At 43.9% G+C, this 22,979-nt stretch overlaps 1 protein-coding gene across 7 annotated transcripts in view; it reads right to left on the bottom strand.

Moving 5' to 3' along the window:
* The window catches only part of BAHCC1 (BAH domain and coiled-coil containing 1), a 112,921-nt gene that overhangs the window by 71,581 nt on the left and 18,361 nt on the right, over window positions 1-22,979 (bottom strand). For all 7 annotated transcript variants that reach the window (XR_004425903.1, XM_033138973.1, XM_033138972.1 and 4 more), the window contains exon 2: window positions 19,152-19,561. Coding sequence is in view for 6 of the 7 variants with exons in the window: in XM_033138973.1 (XP_032994864.1) it covers window positions 19,152-19,317 (166 nt within the window). In the remaining variant the exon portion in view is untranslated. The remainder of the gene's footprint in view (window positions 1-19,151; window positions 19,562-22,979) is intronic.

The following is a 22,979-nucleotide window of genomic DNA, read 5'->3' as shown; positions in this document are numbered from 1 at the left end:
CCTCCGAGTCGCCAACAAGAAGTGGGCAGAAATGCCAAACTATGTGGAGAACTTCTCATCTCTTCCTGTAGTCCAGCAGGAAGGCAAAACATATTCTGGGACAGAGGTGGGCAGAAGGCAGATTAAGGATCTCTGAAAGGTTTACAACTGGCGAAATGGTATTTTCAGAGGAAAACCAGTGGCACAGATCAGCAGTACCTCTATTGCTGCGTTGCTACTATTAGCTGCGATGCAACTGGGAAGAAGCATTAACTGAAAAGCCTCTTTCTCCTGCCCACTCTAAATGAGGTTGCTCAAACGGAATACTGGGGGTGGAGGCCAAGGTGTTGAACTTTGTGTGAAAGGACTTCTGAGCTTGGTTCTGGACTGGATCACAAATACTTAAAATCTTAGAATCATAGAATTGTAGAGTTGGAAGGGACCCTGAGGGTCACCTGGTTCCACCCCCTGCAATGCAGGGATCTCAACTAGATCACCCCTGACAGATGGCATCCAACTTCAGCTTTAGAACTTCGAAGGGAGGAGAGTTCGCCACCTTCCCACAGAGTCCGTTCCACTGTCGAACAGCTCTTACTGTCAGGAAGTTCTTCCAGATTTTAAGTCGGAATCTCCTGCCTTGTAACTTGGAATTAGCATGTGTTCATCAGAGGCACCCTATTCACAGAAACACTATTTTGCACCCGACTTTGTTTTTTGTCTGCCCACCCCTATCCTAGGATATTAGCTAGAAACATTTTTCAGCTGTATTCAATCCATCAGGCACGGATTAAGAAATGCAAACTTACAGTATAACTTATTTGCTTATTTATTACATTTATGAAACTTCCTTCCATCATGAAACGCAAGGTGCGCACATGCGCTTCCCAGGTAGGTAACTCATCCAGGTACTGGTCAGACCCAGACCTGCTTAGCTTCAACCAAGACCCATGTCACCTTCTCAATGGAACACACATCCATTTACAGCCAACAGAACTGCTGACATCTGTACAGTAAAGGGCGATTCCTCAATCTTTAGTGGCACAGACAAGCACATTAAGTACTTGGCCACCATATCTCATGCAGGGATAATCGCCATACTTTGAATATTCTGAGGTGGGGAGAGCTATCAGTTCATGCATCCATAATGTACACTTCATAGAAGTGCCTTTGCTTTTCTAGCAAAAAAAATAAACTGCTTACCTAGTCCTAGAGGAATGGAAGCAGAAGAAACCCTAGCACTGTCACCGGCTGAGACAATATCTCCCCCTGAACCCACTTTCATTACAAAAAAAAGAGACTGTTCTCCTGATATATACAGTTCCCTTGCAACATTTATGTGACATCCTTACAGAAACACAGAGATAAATTTATGCCTATAGAGGGCTGGCTTTTAACAGTTGGTGCAATCATGAGATGTTGCAAAAAAATAAAAACCAACAACAACAAACCGCACAAGATGAAAAAAGCCTTTCCCCGCTTGCATGCCCAGAGTTTGTGTTGATTAAGATTACGGTGTGGCGTTTTCAGAGGACAACCAGTGGTAAAGATCAGACTAATAGTATTATATTAGCTATAATATGATTAGGAACCAAACAAAAAAAGTATTATTTGCATTCCACTGGGCCTGATGAGATGCAAACATAGATGGCTTCCAAATCATACTAGAGAAAGAAAAAAGAAAAAGACCTTAAATGTATGCTTTGCTACTTGTTCCAAGTATAGGGAAACGAGGCTTATTATACATGGTTGTAAGGGATATGCAATAATCCACTTTTTTTGGGGGGGGGTTGATGCTTTACTGCCCCAGAAGCTTCTCAGAAAGCTTCTGGGAAGTAAAACTAACTGCATGAAAATGTATTTAAGGATGAAGGCAAATGATGGGTAAAAGATAATATCCAAGAGATATTACAATTATGCAAAATGTGAAGTTCAGAAATAGTTACGGGCAAAATTTCAGGCCAGTGAGCTCTGCAAGGTTTTGGGGTTTCCAGCAACTTTTGTTGTGAAATGTGTCCTAAGAACAGATCCAGACATTCATGAGTTGATCGTGTGGAAAGTCCTTGCTGTAGGAAGCCAAGAAACACGTGCAAACCTCTAAAAGACAGAGTAGCTCAAAAAGCCAGAGATTTCAAGACCACTTTCAGATGCCAGCTGAATAACATCTGTTATCTGAGCCCCTCTTGTTTTTGGGTCCAGGTTTTCAAAGAGCCTCCAACATTGGCACATTAATGGAGAATCCAGCCACGCTATATGGTAAAAAGTAATTGTTAGCTACCATCGTGTCGACTTTTAACATTCTGATCTGTTGCTCTGACGTTCCCCATTCTACTACCAGAGGAGGTTTTCAGCCACGCAGCCAGTGGAAGAGCTGGATCGCTCCTTTGATTTCTATGTAGAGTTGTAGAGTTGGAAGGGACCCTGAGGATCATCCAGTTCAACCCCTCGCAATGCAGGAATATGCAGCTGTCCCATATGGGGATAGAACCTGCAACCTTGGCGTTATCAGCACCACGCTCTAGCCAACTGAGCTATCTAGGCTGGAGTGATGTGACCATGCTGCATCTCACCTGCAGCCACCAGGCACGGTTCTGTGGACTCCCCCTGCAACCATAGCCTAAAGCCCAGTTTGGAAACCTAAATTAAGGTGGTCAACATTTGCTCTGCCCGCATTACCTATCAACTGCCTGCCACACTTGAAAGTTTTTGCTCCTTAGAGATTTCTTTCAGACCTTGGATCATTGTCTTCATTGTGCGCATGCGCGCGCACACACGCACACAAAAGCAGCGTTTAAGTTTCAAAGGTAGGTTCCAAAAACTGAGTGCAAGACCCCAGGAACAGCCTTACATGTGCCCTTTAGTGGTCAAGAGGTGGGTCTTTTCCCCACCCTCTTCCCCCGCCCCTAACGCCTTGCTAAGGATAACATTAGCCTTGTATGATGCAGCACACTGTAAAAACAATAAAGGCAGATATGCAGCAAAACCCTCCTCAGCTCTGCCTCAGTGAAATCTTCATATCGAACGAAATTAGAATGCAGAACTGCTGCATCCGTGTGGTTTCTTACACCCACTGCAGCTTGCAATTGTTCCCCCTCTTCACCCTGGGTGGTATAAATCACACTCTGGGAAGAACAGAGTGTAAAATCGCTGTTACTGTGATGCTGGCAAGTTTCACACCTCCTTAGCAGCTGTGTGAACAAGCAGGTAAAGGCACAAGAGCCAAGGCCATTTTGTCCCTGTATCCCCCCCCCCTTACTCTCTTGGCGGGTCTCCCCAGCCAGCAAGATAATTCCAAGGAGTTGTACATTCCAGCCTTGGCCTCATTCGCTTGCTTTCAGAGACCATGGGAATGCAGGTGCAGCAGAGGGTCATTGCCATGTGTGGAAGTCCTTAGCCCCTCCCTTTAGCTGCCACTTAACCCCTGAAAACCACAAATTGACCTCCCTCCCCCCCACCAATTTTGGAACCTAGATGGAGGAGTAACAAATTCATCCTCTCCCCACCAACCACATCCTAGGCTCCAAAAGGCAGCAGAACGGGGCAGGGTGTTTCCAGGCTTTTTCCATGGGCGCTCCGATTATATGCAATTTCACGTACGTGTGTGGTGCCTTGGAACGTAACCTCCATGCAAATCGTTCACTGCCTGTGCAGGTGAAGCACTTATGGGTCTCCATCTGTTTGGTGTTGTTGTTTTTTTGGACTACAATTCCCATCATCCCTGACCACTTGTCCTGCTAGCTAGAGAGGGTGGGAGTTGTAGTCCAACAACAGCTGGAGACCCAAGCTTGGGAAACCCTGACAGGTTTCATTTTCCAATCTAGGTGCAGTGATTTCTACTAATAGACCAATGTTATATAAGCCAAGAATGGCCAACTGGCAACTTGAGGGCCCCTGAAAGTAGTTTATTTTATCCTTTGTCCCCCTACCAAACTGGGTGACCTTACTCCCATAGTTCACTATCTGGGAAACATAGGGGTAGCCAATGTGGGGCCTTCCAGAAGTTGTTGGACTACAGTTCCCATTAGCCTCAACCAGCTAGGCCAATGATCAGGCATGGTGGGAGTTGTAATCCAGCAAGATCTTGAGGACACTACTTTGGTGTTGTCACATGACATCCTGGATTTAACTTTTTTTTAAAAAAAAAATTAAATCAGGGCAAAGGAAACACTATCCAGGACAGGCAATAGATTCTCTGGAGCCCTGAGTTTAGGCACATCAAGTAGCTAAAAATTTAACTTCGCAAGAGTTGCTTTGAAAACCTACTTAAGTCAAGAGGGTGGTTGGCTTTTTTTTTTTTTTTAATTGAAGCCTCACATGAGGGGGAAAGAGGGGAGAGAGAAATTACCAAAACAGGCTGCATGCAATAAAGTAAAATTTATAGGTGCATGCCTTCCAACCACCAGTAAGATAAATATTGGTTTTATTTTGTGAATCCACTTCAGCCTTAAGAGGAGGGCTTCTTCGTTGCTCTGCTATGTGATTGCACGCAGGTAGATGAATGAAATAGCGAAATGTATGAGGAGAAAGTGTAACTAAATTTGGAACGGTTAGGTTTAATTGGGAAAGGATATAGACATAAGTGTTCTGAGAAGAGAGCACTACTTACACAGAAAAGGGAGTGGATGAAAAGCAAACCAAGGGAGGAATCCTGTGTGTTCACTGTTACAATTGCTGCATCAGGAAAAGCCTTTCTGCTTGTCCTGGGCTGGTTCTGGGGGTTCTCTCAACAACTACCCAGTAGCCAATTTGGGGGGTGTGTGTATGGGGGGGCCTGCTGCAGTAACAGAAATACTTGCATCAAGAACGAGTCCTTTGATGCAACCTAATCCTGCTGCAGTGAGTTCCATCAGTTAACAACATTACAGGTTAAGAAATTGTTCCATGTGACCACTCTCGGAATGTAACGCTTGAAGCAATAGTAAAAAGAGAACTCGTACTCTTCAAGCACAGAGGACAGAGCAGAAGGTTTAGAGGTGGCACAGGATTGCCATAAAAAAGCTATTCACTTTTTCAACTGCGGTTTGGGTAGAATGCTACACCAGGTGCTCTCTCTGGTCCAGCAGTATACATTAATAAATTACATCTGAGCTAACTTGCCTGCTTGTTTAAAGAATCAGGGTTGCCAGATACAAAAGAAGGAAGGACTCCTGAACTCTACAGAAGAGGCATGCCAGTTACATCTGTTGTGTATTGATTCAAGGGTTATCATATCTGTATTACTATTGTCTGTATTCACATTAGGGGAAAGTAACTGCCTTCCTGTTCCAGAAGGAACAGCTACTATTGTTTCATTCAAGTTGCTGCATTTGGATCCTCAGTCTTATTGGTTCCCACCAAAAGGCAGCTTTGTGATTGCTTGAGATTGTTCCCTCCAAAATGTATCCCTTCTAGCCAGTCTTCTGTCCCTATAAATGTAGCTTCCCTCTCCTCAGTTCCCCAGTCTTGTTTGCCTGAATAAAGAGTGTTACATGAAGAAGCGGTCTCCTGCCTGCTATGTCAGAGAGCTAAAATCACTTGCTGAATCACTATCCCCACGCTACAACAACATCCATAGAAATCACCTCTTCCACACTACTATTAAAACGTTCCAGAGGCCTATCATCGTTTGCATCCAGGCAGCCTATTAAGAAAGAGGCACAGTTACAGCCAGGAAGAGTTGAGCATGCCCGGAGTATGATTTAAGGGGAATGAGTTGGGGTTACAAAACCAGCCACACCAACAAGGGTCCCCAACCCCACTTGAACACCTGCACCTGTCGCAGATTCAACATCTGCCCCCTCCATGCTTATTTTCCTTACTTGTGTCTTAAAAGATGACATGGGGGGGAAGGGAGAGGGGAGGGGGAATGAACCTGCTTGCTCCTAACACACGCACATCCTGGTAATGTCCAAAAGTTCTGAATAAATGTATCCTGTTGACTGCGCACAGATGGTTTGGCAGGATACATATGCTCAAAATTGTGCATATTCTTCAGATGCTGCCAAAGCAAGTGTTGAGCGACTGTCTTCCCCCATTCCAGAAACGTGTTTTTATTTTATTTTATTTTATTTTATTTCTGTGTTTGCACTTATATTCCGCCTTTCCTCCAAGGACTTCAAAAGTAACTTGCATTGTTGTTCACCCATTTCCCCCCTCCTGCTTTATTTGTTACAATGCAAGGTTTTGTGGGGAGGCGGGATTTAACAGTAAAATATCCGACTTCCTTACCAAACTGCTGAGTTGTGAACTGCCCTGAGATCTTTGGATGAAGGGTGGTATATCATTTTTAATAATAATAATAGTAATAGTAATAATGTGATGGCAGATCTAGAACAGGTAATACCACTCTCTCTCCAAAGCAATTTTATAAACCTAGGAAATTGCTTGGATAGGGCTCTAGACACCACATCTTTCATGTAGTTAAAGCATTTTCACCCTGCTTTTCAGCCCCAAAAAGGCCTACGATTTACAAATATCAGGCTTGAGATTGCCAAGTCATAACACAAAAGGAAAAGAAATTTGGAAGGAGGAGGAAAGAACCAAATATGCAGGCACATTTTCCTAGTTACATTTTCCTAGTTACAGATTTCAAATAATGACCAGCAGGAATTGTAAGATTTCAGGAAGGAGGAGGCAAAGAAGAAGAAAGAAAGAAAGAAAGAAAGAAAGAAAGAAAGAAAGAAAGAAAGAAAGAAAGAAGAGGTGCTGAACTTTCAGGAGAACAGATTGGAGAGGTCCCCAGGGGATCCATTTCTTTCCTTCTGTTCTACAGGCAGAGGATCTAGAATGGAAGACATGGCAACTTGTGATGTTTTTGGTGTTTTTGTGGTTAGAAGTTGACTTGAGCCCGGTACAACAGCTGGGATATACATATTTTAAATAAAGACAGTAACTGCCCCTGAGAGGGCTACAGGTGTCAAGCAATTGAAGTGTGCTGCGTGCAAATTTTGCAGGACGGGGTGTGGCGAAGTGAAAGAAAACAATGCTGTTTCTGGACAAAAAGAAAAAGACAAGATCAAGTTAGGGTTCAGGACGCACGTGTAGTTCCACATGGAGACTTGCCTGTCTCATCTTGCTTCATTTTATTTTACATGGGGGGGGGTGTACACAGACAAACATTCATATCTATCTATCTATCTATCTATCTATCTATCTATCTATCTATCTCCATTAGAGAAGCCTTACAATAGTTCCTAGCCATTAAAAAATGCATGCCACTGTAAGTCATTTTTGGCACACTGATATGCTGAAGTTGAGCATCTCACCTGATTTACAAAAAAAAAAAAACCAACCCAAAACTCTTCCTTTTTGTCCCCTAGGGAACTCTCCACCAGCTATTTACAGGTGTGCATTAAAAGTGCTTCTGACTCCTTTAAAAGACCATATAGAAGGCACTCTTACCAGCCTGATCCTATGCAGGTTAAATTTGTAGGAAGGAAGCATCCCTGAATGCAACAAAAACTTTTATTTTGATATATTGCACCTGGCTTTTCTATATTGAAGCAGCTTAAAGAATACAGCTTCGACCACTGTACAGTATATTGAAACACAGGCTCCAGCTAAGTATCAAAGCACTGTGCTGACAGGGACCCCAACACCCTATATTTAGTTTGGGGACATTTCAGGTGCCGTACCTGATTTCATTCAGGTCCGCCCTAAACTATTACGCAGCAGATTAAGACAAGGCTTGCATGTTTCTCTTTTCTGCCCAAGTTCTTAGAGCACCCTGTGCATTGACCCCCAGCATCCCGGAGAGTCACAAAGTAGTGTGAAGCCAACACCCAGGAAGGCATCATTTGCTGGTGGGGGAGGGGGGAAGGAAGGCTCCAGATGCACAGGAAAATATTGCATTAGGCCCAAGACATTTCAGAGTAAATCCCATGTTTGGGAGGGCGGTCTTGAGCATCAGTCTTCAACCTGATCTGTAAACCCCTGTTGCGTTGCTACGAAGACCACTCCTAAACACCCGTGGTTTGCCCGTGAATCTCTCGTTCTTCTCCTTAGGGCGGAAAGCAGGCAGCTGACCCCTTCAGACATCCACCCAGCACAGGGCCCTTGGAAGCAGCCTTTCCCCCCAACTCTGCACAGAGGAAGGGATGGAACGCCAAGGATGAATTCACCCCTTTCTGGGAGACAGCTGAGTCAGCCCTCCTCGCAGAGATGAGCTGTCATAAATATCTTTCTGAAAAGTACATTTTAAAGATGCTGTAATACCAGGGTGTTTTAATATTTAATTAGGCGATTGCCACACGGCACATGGCTCACTCGCCCCCCCCCCCAAAAAAAACACACAGACCAAAACACACAGCAGCAGACCAAACCCTGTCCCAACCCTCTTTTCCAAGTCCTTGCAGCTTGGTGGATATTCCCAGCAATTTTGCAGAACAGATGTTTCCCGGCCTGTGTCATTGTCTGTCCCACGCCCTTCTGAATTGGGGGAGTCCCGGAGTAGCCGAGGAGGAGGAGCGAAGCCCCTACCCCCTTCTCTCTGCGTCCAAGCACACCCTTGGGGATGTGGTTTGTCAGGATGAAGGGACCATTTTCGAAGAAAGCTTTTGTTACACTGCAAGCCCCCATGATAAACGACTTCTGAGAAATATTCCTCCGCTCCCTAGTCTAAACGCCATTTGCATGGCAAGAGTCTGAAACTTCTCTGCGCCTGAACACCATGGGTGTGTGTGGGGGGGGGGGGGAACCCAGCCTCCAAATCGCAAGATTTGCTTAATATTCATGATCGATCTCTCTCTCTCTCTGGTTTTCCTTTTAATGTTACTTGACATCTGCTTAAAAAATTAAAAAAAACTACAAGCCATCCCAGTGGACACTGGGCCCGCTGCGGTGTGAGAGATTTAGTAACTACAGCTGGGCAAACCTGGGTCATAAGAACTGCCCTGCTGGTTTGGGGATAAGGATCTACTTAGCCCCGCATCCAACATGGAACAAAACCTGCTCTCTCGTTTGCCCTTAGCGTCTGTCGCCAATGCAGACTGCACCTAAACGTGGCAGTTCTGTTTAACTCTTGTGGGCAACGACCACAAATACTTAAGATTTTATCTCCTTCGCCACTGCAGCTCTAACACACGGCCATTTGTTACATCCTGCCTACACGGCAGTTGATTCTTTCCGTCCTATGCGCAGAACTCAGGACCGAGCCATTAAGTCACAAAACTTTTCCAGTCTCATGGCAGGACCTCTGTTCATTTCCTCCTCCCCAGCGCAAAACCCCCACACCTGCCCCATCCCTGTATGACGGGAGTGTGCACAGCTGCAGTGACTGATGGATTGGACCCAGGAGAAAAATTGAATGGATGCCCCACCCTCAGCCATACTCACGAAGATTTCGGTGAATCCCACCTGTGCTACTAAGCTGCCTTCTGAAAGTTGGGAGGATAAAACAGGCTATGCAAATGTTTTATTATTAACAATTGCTTTCCATAAAAACCTTGTCCTAATCATGTGTTGTGTGTTCTGCTTCTCTCTCTCTCTCTCTTTCACCCACACACAAACATACAGCTTAGATCACAAGCAACTGCTTGAATTTACACCTCTGATTTTCACCATGATGACTCACACAATTTTAAAAGGAGGCTTCAATACATCAAAGAGAGACCCGCTGCTGCTAAACCAAATGCCCGCTTTGCAGCCCCAAGAACACATCCCGGGCTACAAATTTTTGGGATGTACAGTACATCCAAAAAAAAAAAACCTTTCGTACCCACAAGTGAAAAACATGCCCCACAGTTACAGTATTCCGGCCCTGTCAACCATCCAATCTCTCACAGATGCAAAATAGCATCTCTGGGAAGATCCAGAAAACAAACGCTAACGAACAGATGAAACTACTCAAACCGTAATTCTCTAAGATTTTTGGTTTCTCAGGATTCTGCTTTCTTTCTGCCTGACACATGTGTCTCTATCTGCATCCCCTGTAAGCTTCAGAAGGAGTGCCACTAATAAGGAGTAGACAAGTTAATCTCAAAATCTGTTTTAACTTTGACATACACTTTTTATTTTTCCTTCTCCAGGAAAAAAATAATACACAATTCATTTTCTAGTGAGTCTGCAGAGGCATATTTTTGTGTGTTTGGTGGTGGTGGTGGTGGTGGGGGGGGTGCGCTGCAGAGAGATAGGAGCAAGAGAAGGCCTAGTATGTGCATGGGGTGGAGGGGGAGAGCGCCTGCCAGGATGATAAATAGCTAAATGAAACTTGGGGAAATCTTCCAGCTTGCTCCATAAAAGATGATGGGTTATCATCTCACGCTGCAACTGGCTGGATGAAGGTGGGGGTACGTGCGTGTTCTCAACCCATGCTTCGCTAATCACCAAGATGAAATCTTTAAAAAAAGTATTTTATAGAAGGCTTCAAGATAGCTTGCCGCTTGATCCATTCACTCCCACCCAGGGCTGCTTTTATTTATTTCCCGTGCTCAATGGATCTGTGTTAGAGACACAGCTACGTATTAGTGTGTGTGTGTGAGAGAGAGAGAGAGAGATCAAGGGATCATCCTACCACCAACCTTGGGCGACTTGGACTCTCTCTGCTGCTTTTCAAGGTCTTAGAAAATCAAAAGCAACAACTCTCTCTCTCTCTCTCTTAAATAGTACACAACCCCACCTGTTTAGGCCCCATCAATTTCCCAGTAATGCCTCCCCCTCCCTTTTAAAACAGCTTCTGATCCCAGTTTGGAATTTAATCCATTGAGACAGCTGTAGGGAAGGAAGGAGAGACAATTGCAACTTTGGCACTGAATGCAACCATCTGATAGGCAAAAGACATAAACAATTTGCCAGGAAGACTTAGCCCAAAGAGAGCTGACACTATCTCCTTCTCATCCAGCCATTTGCTTACACTCGAGAGATTGCCTGCACAGAACTCCCACTGTTCCTTATGCAAACCCCCTTCCCAGCAAAGCAATTTGCTGCACCGTCCAAAAGTATTATTTAGTGTAGAATGCTGAACAGGAAAGGAAAAAAAAAGACTGCTGCATATATACGGAACAGGCACGTGCTGTATTCTATACGGTAGCTTCTCATTCATCTGCATGGTCTGAAGGACATCCAAATTGTACGAATAAATGGGTGTGCCATTTACATGCGGGGGTTGTGTTAACATGGAAGACCCACGAGCTTCAGCTAACCAAGGTTTTAGAAAATGGAAATTTCTACTGTACTGCGCTATTAAGATATCCAAGGGGGGGGGGGAACCAATTCAGGCCCCTTGTACAATAATAAGTTTGCAGGACACATCAGTCCCAAATGCCCCACGCCTATCGTGGCATCTCTTATTTTATGTATTCATCCAGAGCATTGAAATGACATTCTAGCATAAACCTAAAGGGGCAGGCACCACTGGTAAGAGTACCGGGGGGAACCCAAAGGAAATTTTATTAATTTGCCCCTGTCTAAAATTCACCACCCTCAAGGATTTTCCCTTTATGATATCCTTATAGCTACAAGGCGATTGTGGGCCTGCTGTAATAGCCCTTCTGGTCACTTGAGAGAATTTTAATTGCTCAAAGGCTTTACTACCATTATATGTTATTAATTACAACACTCTAATTAGACTTTTCAGCTATTTCAACAGTTTTAGGAGAATGATCAAGACTTGGCCCTGTAGGTTTGGAAGTATAAAAGTACCTTGTTTGCTATTTTTGCAGATTTCGGATGTTAAAAAAACACACACACCAGGAAACATGATCTATTAGTAATAAAGTTCTCAGGAGCACTATATGCAGGAAGCGTAATATTCGGAGCATGTTTAAGGTTATAGCACATACATTTGGAACAAGCCTTCAGTTTCAGATACAGTCTGGAAACTCTGCAAACTATAACACGCAAAAGAAAGGTTTTGTGGGATTTTGATATTTATCTATATCTTATCCACTATATCTTTTCTGAGTAGATTCTCAGCTATTAAGCCCAGAGTCTCGACATTCAAGTATATATATATTTCGAATCCCCTGAATGTATTCTGCGGCAAAGTGGTCAGAGCACACCAACATTAATGGATATTTTCTTAGAAATTACACAGATCAATAAACCACAAATTATTACGGCTACACTTTACAAGGCTCCCCCCCCCCTTTTTTGGTAAATTAGGGAAATAAGAATCCTCTGAACCATTATAGTTGCCTACTTACTTCTTCAGTTATGTTATGTTTTCAAGATATTTAGAATAATGGCCATCCTAAAAGAACACAACTGTGTTTTGTGAATCTCTGGTTAACGTCACCTCTCCTTTTTGATTATAGAGATTCAATCACTGGTGAGAAATGGGTTAAGTACTTGCATTCGTATTTCAATGATATACAAATAGAGGAACAGAAAGGATACAGAGAGAAAGAGAGAGAGAAAGAGAAATACTAAGAATTACATTTCAGGAGTCCACATGTTGTACTTCTAATACCGATGATGCTTCATGTATTTATGTGGCCACCCCATCCCACAGATTTTTAGATCGTCACTGAGCTACGAAGCAGTGAACAAGGCCAAAAGCAAAATGGATTTTCTCCATGTGGTTTGGAGCTTTCTGTTCAAAATAGGAAACGTTCTAAGTTTGACTTGCAGGAGAGAGAGAGAGAGATACAGCGAGGAAGATAGCACTCCAAAAAAGACTGACAAGAAGAACCTTACAAGTTTTTCGCTTTGGTCTGCAAGACTCAAGTTTGCACAATCCTAACCTACAAACACAGATAGATAGGCAGGCCAATGGATTAAACCCTTAAGTTGAAATACAGCTGGCTTACAACTGCAGAAGGAACTGACCGAAGAAGGCAGGTGGATTTCTGCACCCTCTCGTGTTAGTTTCACTGATCCACATACGCGCACCAAGCAGCCTATGAATTATCACAAAAGCCTTTTCTGATGTTCGCCCATAAGTCAAAGCTAACTGATGGTTTTATTTTATTATTTATTGGGAATGATTGGTGTTAATTAGTTTGGTCTAATTAATTATTACATGCCATATTTTAAATGCCAGCTCCCCCTACGCATTTACACATATACCACACTCCCCACACACACCCCAACCCAGCAATTTTACATAACACAGGCAAAACAGTGAAAAGGACGAGAATTGTGCTATAAGGTAAAAAAAACAAAACTGAGATGATAAGAAAGCAGTTTTCATAGCTAACAGGGTCTCTCTGTCTGTCTGTCTCCTACACACACACACCAAAAAAAAAAAAACCTGGTTGAAGTGGATTGGTACATTCATTATTCTTAATATGTTCCCGTTTTAAAGGCACTCAGCTAGAACAGTCTGTCCTTAAGGAGGAGGAAGAGAGGGGAGCCAGAAATATTGGGATTTTTTGGCTCTGAAGACCCCTGGTTTAATGGGTAAAGGGCTCTTTTGTAAGTGGGTAGCGCATGGAGAATTGAAGGGTAGGGAGAGGAGCTGTGCTCTCACATTATTTATGCGTGCAGTCTACGCTAATGGCATATGCAAGTTGACAGCATACATCCTATCAACTTGCTGAAGTGTATCTTGATTGTTCAAACACACTCTTAAAGGTGCCCGATCATTTATCAAATTAAAATAACTGTGCTGTGTTTCAAAGGGCTCTGAATATCTAAATTGCGTTCTCGCGTCCCTAATAACCCCTGCATCTATGCACCCCCCCCCAACCCTGAAGTCTCCTCCCACCTTTCCAAGCTACTCAAGATGCCATGGGGTAGGGGGAAGCTGTAGGGAGGAATAAAAGAGGGAGCTGGGCGGGGTGGGTGGGGGGGAGGGAGGGAGGAGGAAGCAAGGCAACACCCCCCCTCCCCCTGCTTTGTGCGCTCGCCCAGAAATATGCCATTTCATGATTCTGTCTTTTTTCGTTCTCTGCTATGTCAAAAACTCCAATACAAATCTACTAATCCAGCAGGAAATGATGGACTCCAGAAGCCTGACCAATTAAATTTAGACTCATGAAAAGCTTGGTGGCTAGTAAATTATAATTTTTATTAGCTTGAACAATGTTCCTGTAAGAGAAAGTAGTCTCTCCCATGAATGGCTCTTGTATAATTTATTTAACTTCATGAGCCTTGCCAAAGCCCTGAATATTTTTAGATCTTTCTGTTCTAGGGTTTGGCATTTTTCTTTCTCACATATATATATATTTCTGAAGGGATATTTTTAGGCTTCTGCCTGTTATTTAAAACAACCTTCTTTGCATTTGGACTCCCATATGCTGAGCAGCCTCTTCTGCTCCGAGGCTAAGGCCCATTTTGAAGCAGTGGTGTAAATTTTGTACCGGGAAACTTGTTCTGCACGTGGAAATGTTGCCTTGCCTCTAAATTAGCATCACAGTCACACACACACACACACAGCGCCTAGTTGCTCCTGTAAAAAAAGGGGGGGAATCTACCTCTTATATGAATAATTAGACATGATGGCAAAGCAATTCCCAGTGGGATAATGTACATTTCAAATTTGAACTTTAATTTTTGTGCGCTCTCTCCCTCTCCCTCTCTCGTGTACAACCATAACCACCTTGTGTAACCATGTGCGCCTTGCAGTTCCCGTGCAAAAGATCAGCGCTGGCAGTTCCTTGCTGTTATCTCTGCATTGCCTTTGATGTCTCATGCTACTTGTCATTTATAAGTAAAGATGGTTAGAGTCTTTAGAACATGCCTTTGAACAGTAACTCCTTTAGCACCTATTTAATGCTAGGAACTGTGTTGCAGAAACATCCACTGGTGTTAGATAGTTAATGAGGTATTTACTAAAATGTATTTTCTTTAAAAGAGGGGTAGGTGGGGGGGGGAAGCATACCAGATGAGGAAACTGGAGGGTAGGGTGAATTCTGCAAGGAGTCTCCCTCCCCAGGAATTTATTGTCTTTCTTCCTATCACTGGATTTAAAGGTACCTACATCTACAAAAAAAAACACAAACCCAACCCTATTAACTCCCAAGAAAATTTCCAGCCTAGGACCGCTGCGACAGTTTTCATTCATAAGAAATGTCTGTTTTGAGATCCTTTGCTATGCTCGTTGGAAGCATAAGCCCATTCCTGGCAGCTATCCTGCTTTCTTTTCCCTGTCAATTACTTACAATTGGTTCTTTTTAATCTCATGTACCTGCGCAAGCCATTTCAGGCAAGTATTTCTAGCCAACCTTTGAGGGGGAATTGAATGGCGTGCAACTACCTTCCTCAGATATGGGGGATACGGATAGCATTTGGGTCTCCCTTCCTTCCACCACCCCTCTTGGTAGGACTCTTCGTTTGCATACCAAATAAGAGTCAACTGCAATGTGAAAATCCAAACAGCTCCAGGCAGGAGTAATGATGAATAATGCTGCTAATATCCTTTTCTTTCCTTCCTTCCTTTTTTTAAAAAAAATAAAATAAAATAAAATATTTTTTTTCACAGCTTTGACTTTGGACCATCTGCATTAGAGACACGCGCGCAAACACACAAATCTAACGCTGTGCGAAAAATAATGAGACAAAACATTTTAATTGCACCTTTTGTGACAAGGTTACTATAACAGCGCTTTACCATAAAATTTCTACAGCAGGATTATAAAACTATCAGCACTCTGCTTTAAGAAAAACAATTTGCTAAACGCTAAAAGCTAGCTTCAAAAAAAAAATCCAAGGTCTCTTTGGCCAGGTTGTTGTTGTTGTTTCAGAGAGAGAGAGAGAGAAGGAGAGGGTTTGAAGAAAGGAATAGGGAGGGTACACCAGATCTCCATGGGGAAAGAATTCCAGGGAGGAGGGAGTGTTGGAATATATGCTTGATCGGTGAATGCATGCCTTGTGGAATTTCGTCCGAGTGGACATAAAAATTAAGCGCACTCTTGCAAGAGCACTTTGCGTTCCAGTCTTTTCCCAGTGGATTTGCTTTGCATCCGGCCTTTTGGAATTCTGTGTTCAGTTTTTGTTTCTGCTTTAATTGCCCAAAGAGTTGTGGGTGCCCAAAACGCAGCTTACGAACGGAACCGGCCCCTCCCAACCTATTTCTTTTGAGGAAGTAAGGCCCTAAGTATTAAACTAACTATACTATATATATAATAAGCGGGAGTGTCTCTTGCCTACCTCTGCGAAATGATACAAGGAGATAAGTGTGTTGTTTGTTCCAAATGTAAAAGGAAAAAAGAAACGTCAGGCAGACTTTACCGTCCTTTATAGACTTAATAATAGCAACAACAAACAACAACAGCAACAGCAACAATAATAATAATAATGAAAAGCACCTGGCAAAGATTCTGCACAGCCGAGCCTGTATATTCACATATTGTGACCTCTGGTTTTGGAGAGGCCTTTCCCTGTATTATAATTGTGCATCAGTGTCAAGATTCCATCAATAATTTATTCTATGGGAATTGACAGTTTGCTTCTTGAACGTAAAAAAAGAAAAGAGAAGGGGGGGAAATGTACCTAACAAAAAACATTAAAAGCACACATTCAAAAGGAGAAGAGGCTGTAGGAACAGAATTCCTTCCCCATATTTCTAATTATGAGCTTAATCAAAATTCTCATTTTTTAAGAAAAACCCACAATAGAATAGAAAAATAAAAGAAATCAACAGAAGGGTTTCATATGGCTTGGAAGCAGGACAAGGGGTATTGAATCCAGACTATGGAAGAAAAGCACAATGATTGACACCAATCATACTCCTCATCCAATTTGCCTGGGTTTGCATTTTAAAATTCTTTCCTGGTGTTGTTTGAACCTAACAGGTTAAAAGAAGAAGAAGACGACTTCACTCCAATGAGCATCTTCTATTTTATTTAAAGAAAAGGGATAAAATCTAAAGCCTAGAGAAAACCCTGCAAATCTACGATTCAATTATTTCAAATAAAGCACAAGTAACTTGTGCTGCACGTAACATTTGTTAGCACTTTTTAAATCTGATCGTGCTAGAAGTCAATTAAAAACTCTGAATTTGGCTATATATTTTTAAACAAATAAATAAACGTTGGGTTGCACTCCCAGTAGATAATTTTACCTCATGCCATCTTTTTTAATCCATGTACTAATTGTAATCCCATTAAAGCAGATATAATTTTATTAGCATTCACAGTTCATCAAGCTAGCAACAATGGCTGTGACTGCTGAGTTTAGAGAAAAATAAAAACTGCAACATCTTTTTTCTTTTTTGCTCTGCTGTTTAAAGTAACTTGTAAACAAAACTTAATTGGCTGTGTGTGGTTTTGTAAATCTAAGATTAAATCCCTACTACCATAAATATATAGTCAATATGCAACATACACAAAATGAAGGTGCTCACTACATATTCAGAGGCTGCCACAGCGTTTGAAAATCAACCATATGACAAAAACTTTGAGGACAGAAATACATTTATCGACTTTGGGTTAAATATAGAGTCTGGTTAGGTTACACTGAAAACAAATTCAAACACTCACAGCGAAAATAAAATGTTTCTAACTCCAAACCATCTATTTCTGATAAGAACAATGTGATTTCCAAAAATAAAACCAGTACAGCTAAGTCAAACCCTTCGCAAACAAAAAGCCTACAATACCCAGAAACAAAAGGCAAAATATACAAAGGCATATTCCCTTACTCAGCATTTTCTTATTCCTTCCTCGGGAAAAATTCCAATCCAGGGAGTTTTTGCATTCAAGCTTCGTGAGTTTAAATCCCTTCTCCTCATCGTATACAAGGATGTTAATGAAGACTTCGAAGACGGTACAGTTCTTACCTCCAACGAGATTCTGAATTTTGGAGTTGGGTTACTAGAAATCTTGAGTTGTTTAGCATACAGTGGGTGTTTAAATTTTCTGTGTCCTGACATCCAACAAACTAGCTAGCTAGCCCGATAGATTCTGTTTGGTACATTCCCCCTCTCCCAAACAACTAATTGATGCCACAGACAATCTCCTGGCACATATAACTCCCCCCCCCCTCTGATTTTTCTTGCCAAACTTTGTGTCTTTAGCAGGATACCACAAGCACTTGTTAAAGCTAACACATGCACTGCAAACCCATTCTCACCCTGACACTTCAGGGCTTTATATAGAAACAGGATTTTCTAGTCTTACACCACCCGCTCTATTAATGCTAACCCTCCACATACAGCTACCCCTAATCTGAAAGAGCATAGCCAGCTCCTGGGTGCTCACCCTTCCCTGGCAAATAACAGCCTTTTTGTTCAGGCAATAGAATTTCTTAAGGATGTTAATGCAGAAAAAGGGTTTCTCTCCCCCCACCCCACCCTCTTCTCTTCTGTGGGATTTATTTCCCTTCAGTTCCAGCTACTAAGGGGGTGGGGGTAGAGGGTGGGGGTGGAAAGGCCCTTATTTTAACCACTTCTCCCCCATGATTAATTTTTTTTTAAAAAAGGAAGACTCCACGGTAAGGAATACCGGTATGTGGGTTGCGAGGGGCGGGGGGGGGGAGAGAGCGAGGACGGGACACATTTCGCTTGTTATCAGCCTGGTACATCCAGATTTGAGAGAAAATATACAGCTTCCTCCTCTTCCACATCCACTAAAGGGAGCTGCACGTGCGCCCCCATCATTATGAATTATTAGCCAAGGGCAAAAGGGCCATCTCCCCCTCACTTTTGAGAACCCCCATTCCACTATATAAAAGATGTTGCAAAAAAAAAAGTAAAGGAAAACTGTGCCTCCTTTTTTCCCCTACTCCCACCCTCCGAATCCTCTTGAATTATGATGATTTCCCCTTTCTAACATGCCTGCCTCGGCTTCTGCATGCGATGGAATCTCTGCCCGGCCCTCCATGTAATCAAAGGCCAGCTGAGGGCTGTTATTTGTCTCCGCACCCCCTCTTTCCTTCTTTCAATGAGTTTTTTTTTTTAATTAATTTTTTTAAAGTATTAATGCTTAATAAAACAAAAACAAGAAACAAAATACGTTAGCGGAAAGGGGATTTGCAAAAAGCAGCAGGTCTACAGTAGTGAATCTATTAATTGCAACGTATCTCTCCCCTCAACTCTATTTTGGGGGGGGAGGGGGAGCTCCTCAATGAGCTGTTGAGATCATTCTACAGGGATGCAACCTGAGCAAGGATCGATCATCCTCAAGATCAAGACGCTTAAAAACAAAAAAAGTAAATATATAATATTTGTACGATTGCACGCCCATCCTTTGGCGATCGTGACCCTTTTGCAGCCAGGAAGAAAAGTGACCGGGCCCTTCCCCCTCTCTCTCCCTCCCTCCCTCCCAGGCCCGATCCTCCTCTGCTCCCCTCTCCTCACCCTGGTGCCCCCCACTGACCTGTGTGCGTAGCCATGGAGATGGGCGAGGGGAAGTATTTCCCGGGCTGGAAGTGCCCCGCGTGCTGCACCGAGTTGTGCCCGGAGGAAGCGAGGCGGCTGGAGCTGTTGCGGTGGCCCCTCTCGGCCAGGAGGTGAGGCGGCGGCGCGAACTCGCGGCCATCCATCCCGGGGCCGCGCTGCCGCCGCCGCCGAAACCCCAGCAGGGAAGGGAGGCCAGCAGAGCGAGCGAGCGAGCGGGACCGACGGGCGGGCAAGCAGGCACGCGGATCCCACTCCGCGGAGGGAAACGGGCAGCGCGCAGCGCACCAGGCGCCGGGGACCAAGGGCTCCCTGCTCTCACCACGAGGCTGGCGGCAGCCCTCCGCGGCTCCTCCGCTTCTCTTGGCACCGGGGATCCAGCCTCATTCTCTGCAGAAAACAAAAGGGGAGGGACAGAGCGGAGAAAAGAGTGAGAAAGCAGCCGGGAACTGGAGGAGGTGAGCGGGGTAGGGAACGATCCGAGGGCGCACGGAACCCAAGGCTTCCCCGCCATGAGCAGCAAAAGGCTACTGGTGATTTTTAGTATTATTATTATTATTTTTAAAACAGTAATAGGAGGCTTCCCAACACAATTAAGCAAGCCATCCTTATCGATTACCGAAGCGAGAGTCGGATTTATCGCAGAGAACAACAAGCCCTTTCTAAAATTTATTTTGGAGAGGCAAGACCCCCGTCGATTCGGCGCTGCTGGCTTCGCCCCTTTGCGCGTTGCGCGGCTCCCCCGGCAGAGAAACGGAGAGGAAGGTGTTGAAAAGAGGAAAAAAGACCCCCCCCCCAAAAAAGCCCAGGGCGCCCAGGAACCGAGAGCGGGGGCTGGGAACGAAGATGGAATTATGCATCTTTTTTCCGAGTGGCTAAGTTTTTATTTGCCTGCTGTAGTTGTATGTCGAGTTTAAATCACTGGGTTATTACCCTTTCCCACCCACCCCCTCGAGTTGCTAAGGGATTCTCTCCAGAGCTGGTCAATAATATTTGGGTCCTCTGTCCTGCTCTCTTCCATGGGCAAACCAAACCAGATGAATGCGTCGTTATTTTCATTACAGTGGAAAGGGGGTGGTGTGGTTTCCCAACCTGATTTATTAAGCTTCGATCGACTGCCTTTCAAGTTATTTTGGGTGGGGTGAGGGTATTTTGAAGAGAAAGGGAGATTTCTCCCCTTCCCAGCACACTGGCTTTGATTCTGGGCGAGAGTTGCACTGATGGGATCCAAAAAGAAGCCCCCTTCAGCAAACTAGAGAAAAAGGAGATCAGCCCAGAGTAAAGGAGCTTGGTGCCCTTCCACGACTCAAGCCCAGGAACAAATATTTCACTGCACAAGACACCTTAGTGGCAAAGCCTTGCATTCTTCCTCCAAGGACAGAGGTTTAAATCCTACAACTGTATTCCTAGACAAAACAGTTATGTAAAGTCCTTCCTATCCATTCAATCCATTTACACGTAAAGGTTTTTTTGGCTTAGGACCAATGTGTAACATTAAGCCAAGAGGAAGGGAAAAGGGGGAATAAAAGACCTTCCTCGCCCCCCTCTTCCCCCCCTTCAGATTTACCAAGCAAGGTTGTGTTGCATTGGAATATTTTTTGCTGACTTCTAACTACAAATATTTGCAACTCCCCTGTAAAAATGTGATATATGAATGGGGGGACCTACCCTACTGCATCTGCTATGGGGGGTGGAGACACACACCCAAATTATTTAGATCCCTTCTGCCCACCCCCATGTCCAGACAATTAAGACTACTGTACACATCTAATATTTCTGGTACTCAATAATGTCTGAAGGATTCATATCACCTCCAAATCCAAAGGGAAAGGGTGGGGGTTGAAAAAAGGTAAAGACTACAGTGTATTGAAAATACATAATTGTAAATCTTAGAATTCACATACAGTACACAGTAATGTGCCTCAATCACAACAAAGCCACATACAGGCTGCAGTCCTATGCACGTTTACCTGGCAGTAAGCACCATTGAACACAATAGGATGTACTTCTAAGTAAATAGGCAGAGGATTGCACTGTGAGATGCTTTCCATTTACTCAATAGTTTTTAATTGCTGGATTCAACGCTTGCAGCTCTTTAACAGTGCCGGACTATTTGGTGTTTGATTTAATCTACAACTGAAAACATAATGTATTAAGTGACTACATATTTGCACAGCTGATAAGCTTTATATATATATATATCTCACACACACGCTAAAAATATAAATATATGGGCAGCTTTTGCATTGTAAATAAATGAAATTACTAAATACAAAAGGGCAGGGTTTTTCTCTCACTATTTCCCTGAATGGATCATATCTCTGCCCTCAACTAAGATTTTTCTGCTTTGCAATTAAAAGGAATTATAAAGGATTTCTGTCTTCTACGATGGGGGGGGCAGTTTTTCCCCTTTCAGCAATCAACAAAAATCATGTAAAAACCAGCGGATTATATATGAGGGACCCACTTCAAAGAGTCAGGAAAGGGGGGAAATGGGGGTGGGGGGAGAGGGAGAGAAGAATTGAAGCCTGGAAGACAAAAGCTAAATTAGCAGCGCCAGCAACTTTGGGGTTCGATACATCAACGTGAATGGAAACGTCTTGTGTAGGATTTCTCCTCTCTTCTCTCTCCCTCCCGCCCCCTTTTCTCTCTAGGAGAAGGAAAACAGTAAGAAAATCTGAGGTGCAAGACTGAAATAAAGCAGCTGATTGGAAAAACGCGATTGCAGGCCGATGCAAAGTTTCGGTCTGAGTGCTCCAGTAAGGCTTTCTCACCACCCCGTACCGCAGAGAGGACTTGCTGCAAGATCGTGTCCATCCTGGTCGTAGTGAGAGCCGAAGGGGAAGGAGAAAACCAGGCTTCCCCCAGCGGCCTCTTCCGCGGGGGCTTATCTGCAGAACGGAGGGCCTTAGGATCCATTCGCGTTAAACAAAACAAAAACAAGAGGATCTCGCGGGAGGCTTCAATCCGGAGCGCTTGCTTTCCGCATAGCCAAAACGACTAAGGCGATTCTTTTGAAGAACAAAACGCTTGCGAGAGCGAGGAGGTTCGGAATGAATCGGAGAATTCAGATGTTGCAAAGGGAACAAAAGGATGTTGCACGGTTCGGTTCCAGTGAGCTACGCCCTCTCCCCCCAATATATATATATAGATAGATTGATAGATATATAAATGGGGGGCAGAAAAGAAATGGGGTGGGGGAAATGGAATAATCCAGTTTTACACTCTGTTGTCAAATCTACAGAGTATCCGCAGTTTTGCGTGCAGCAGAAATATTTATCCTCTCGTACGCTTTCGAGGCGTGGGGGGGGGGGGCTGGAAGATCCGGCGAGTTTTCAAACGCTTCGGCGCACCGATCTCGGGCCTGACAGGGAGAAGGCAGAGGACCACCAGCCTCGGCGGTGCTTGTTGTTTCTATAGCCCAGCGAAGAGGCCTCTCGAGCGGCCGCGACCAGAAAGATCTTCCGGTGCCGGGAACCTAGAAAGCTTCCGCTAGACATCGTCGGCCAACGAAGAAATCGGAGATCGGCCCCAAAAGTGCCTCTACCGACGCCTCCTCGCCACCCCACAGTGCATTTTATACAATATTATACATTTTTCCAAATCTTGTTATTTGCCAAATCGCATGTGTGCGTGTGTGAATCTAGAGAGATAGAAAGGACGCCAGACTGAAATTGCTGTGCTTGTACCTTTCCGGCTAGAGGCCCCCCACCTTTTTTTTAAAAAAAAAGAAATAAAGCTATCACTAAAGGGATCCGAGAAGGAAGAACCTAGAAAGGGGCGGACGCGAGGAGAGATCGGAGAGCGA

This window comes from Lacerta agilis, chromosome 2 (genome assembly GCF_009819535.1).
Source record: "Lacerta agilis isolate rLacAgi1 chromosome 2, rLacAgi1.pri, whole genome shotgun sequence".
Lineage (NCBI taxonomy): Eukaryota > Metazoa > Chordata > Lepidosauria > Squamata > Lacertidae > Lacerta > Lacerta agilis.
The sequence above is the reverse complement of the archived record's forward strand: the minus strand, read 5'-3'. Positions and strand labels throughout refer to the sequence as shown.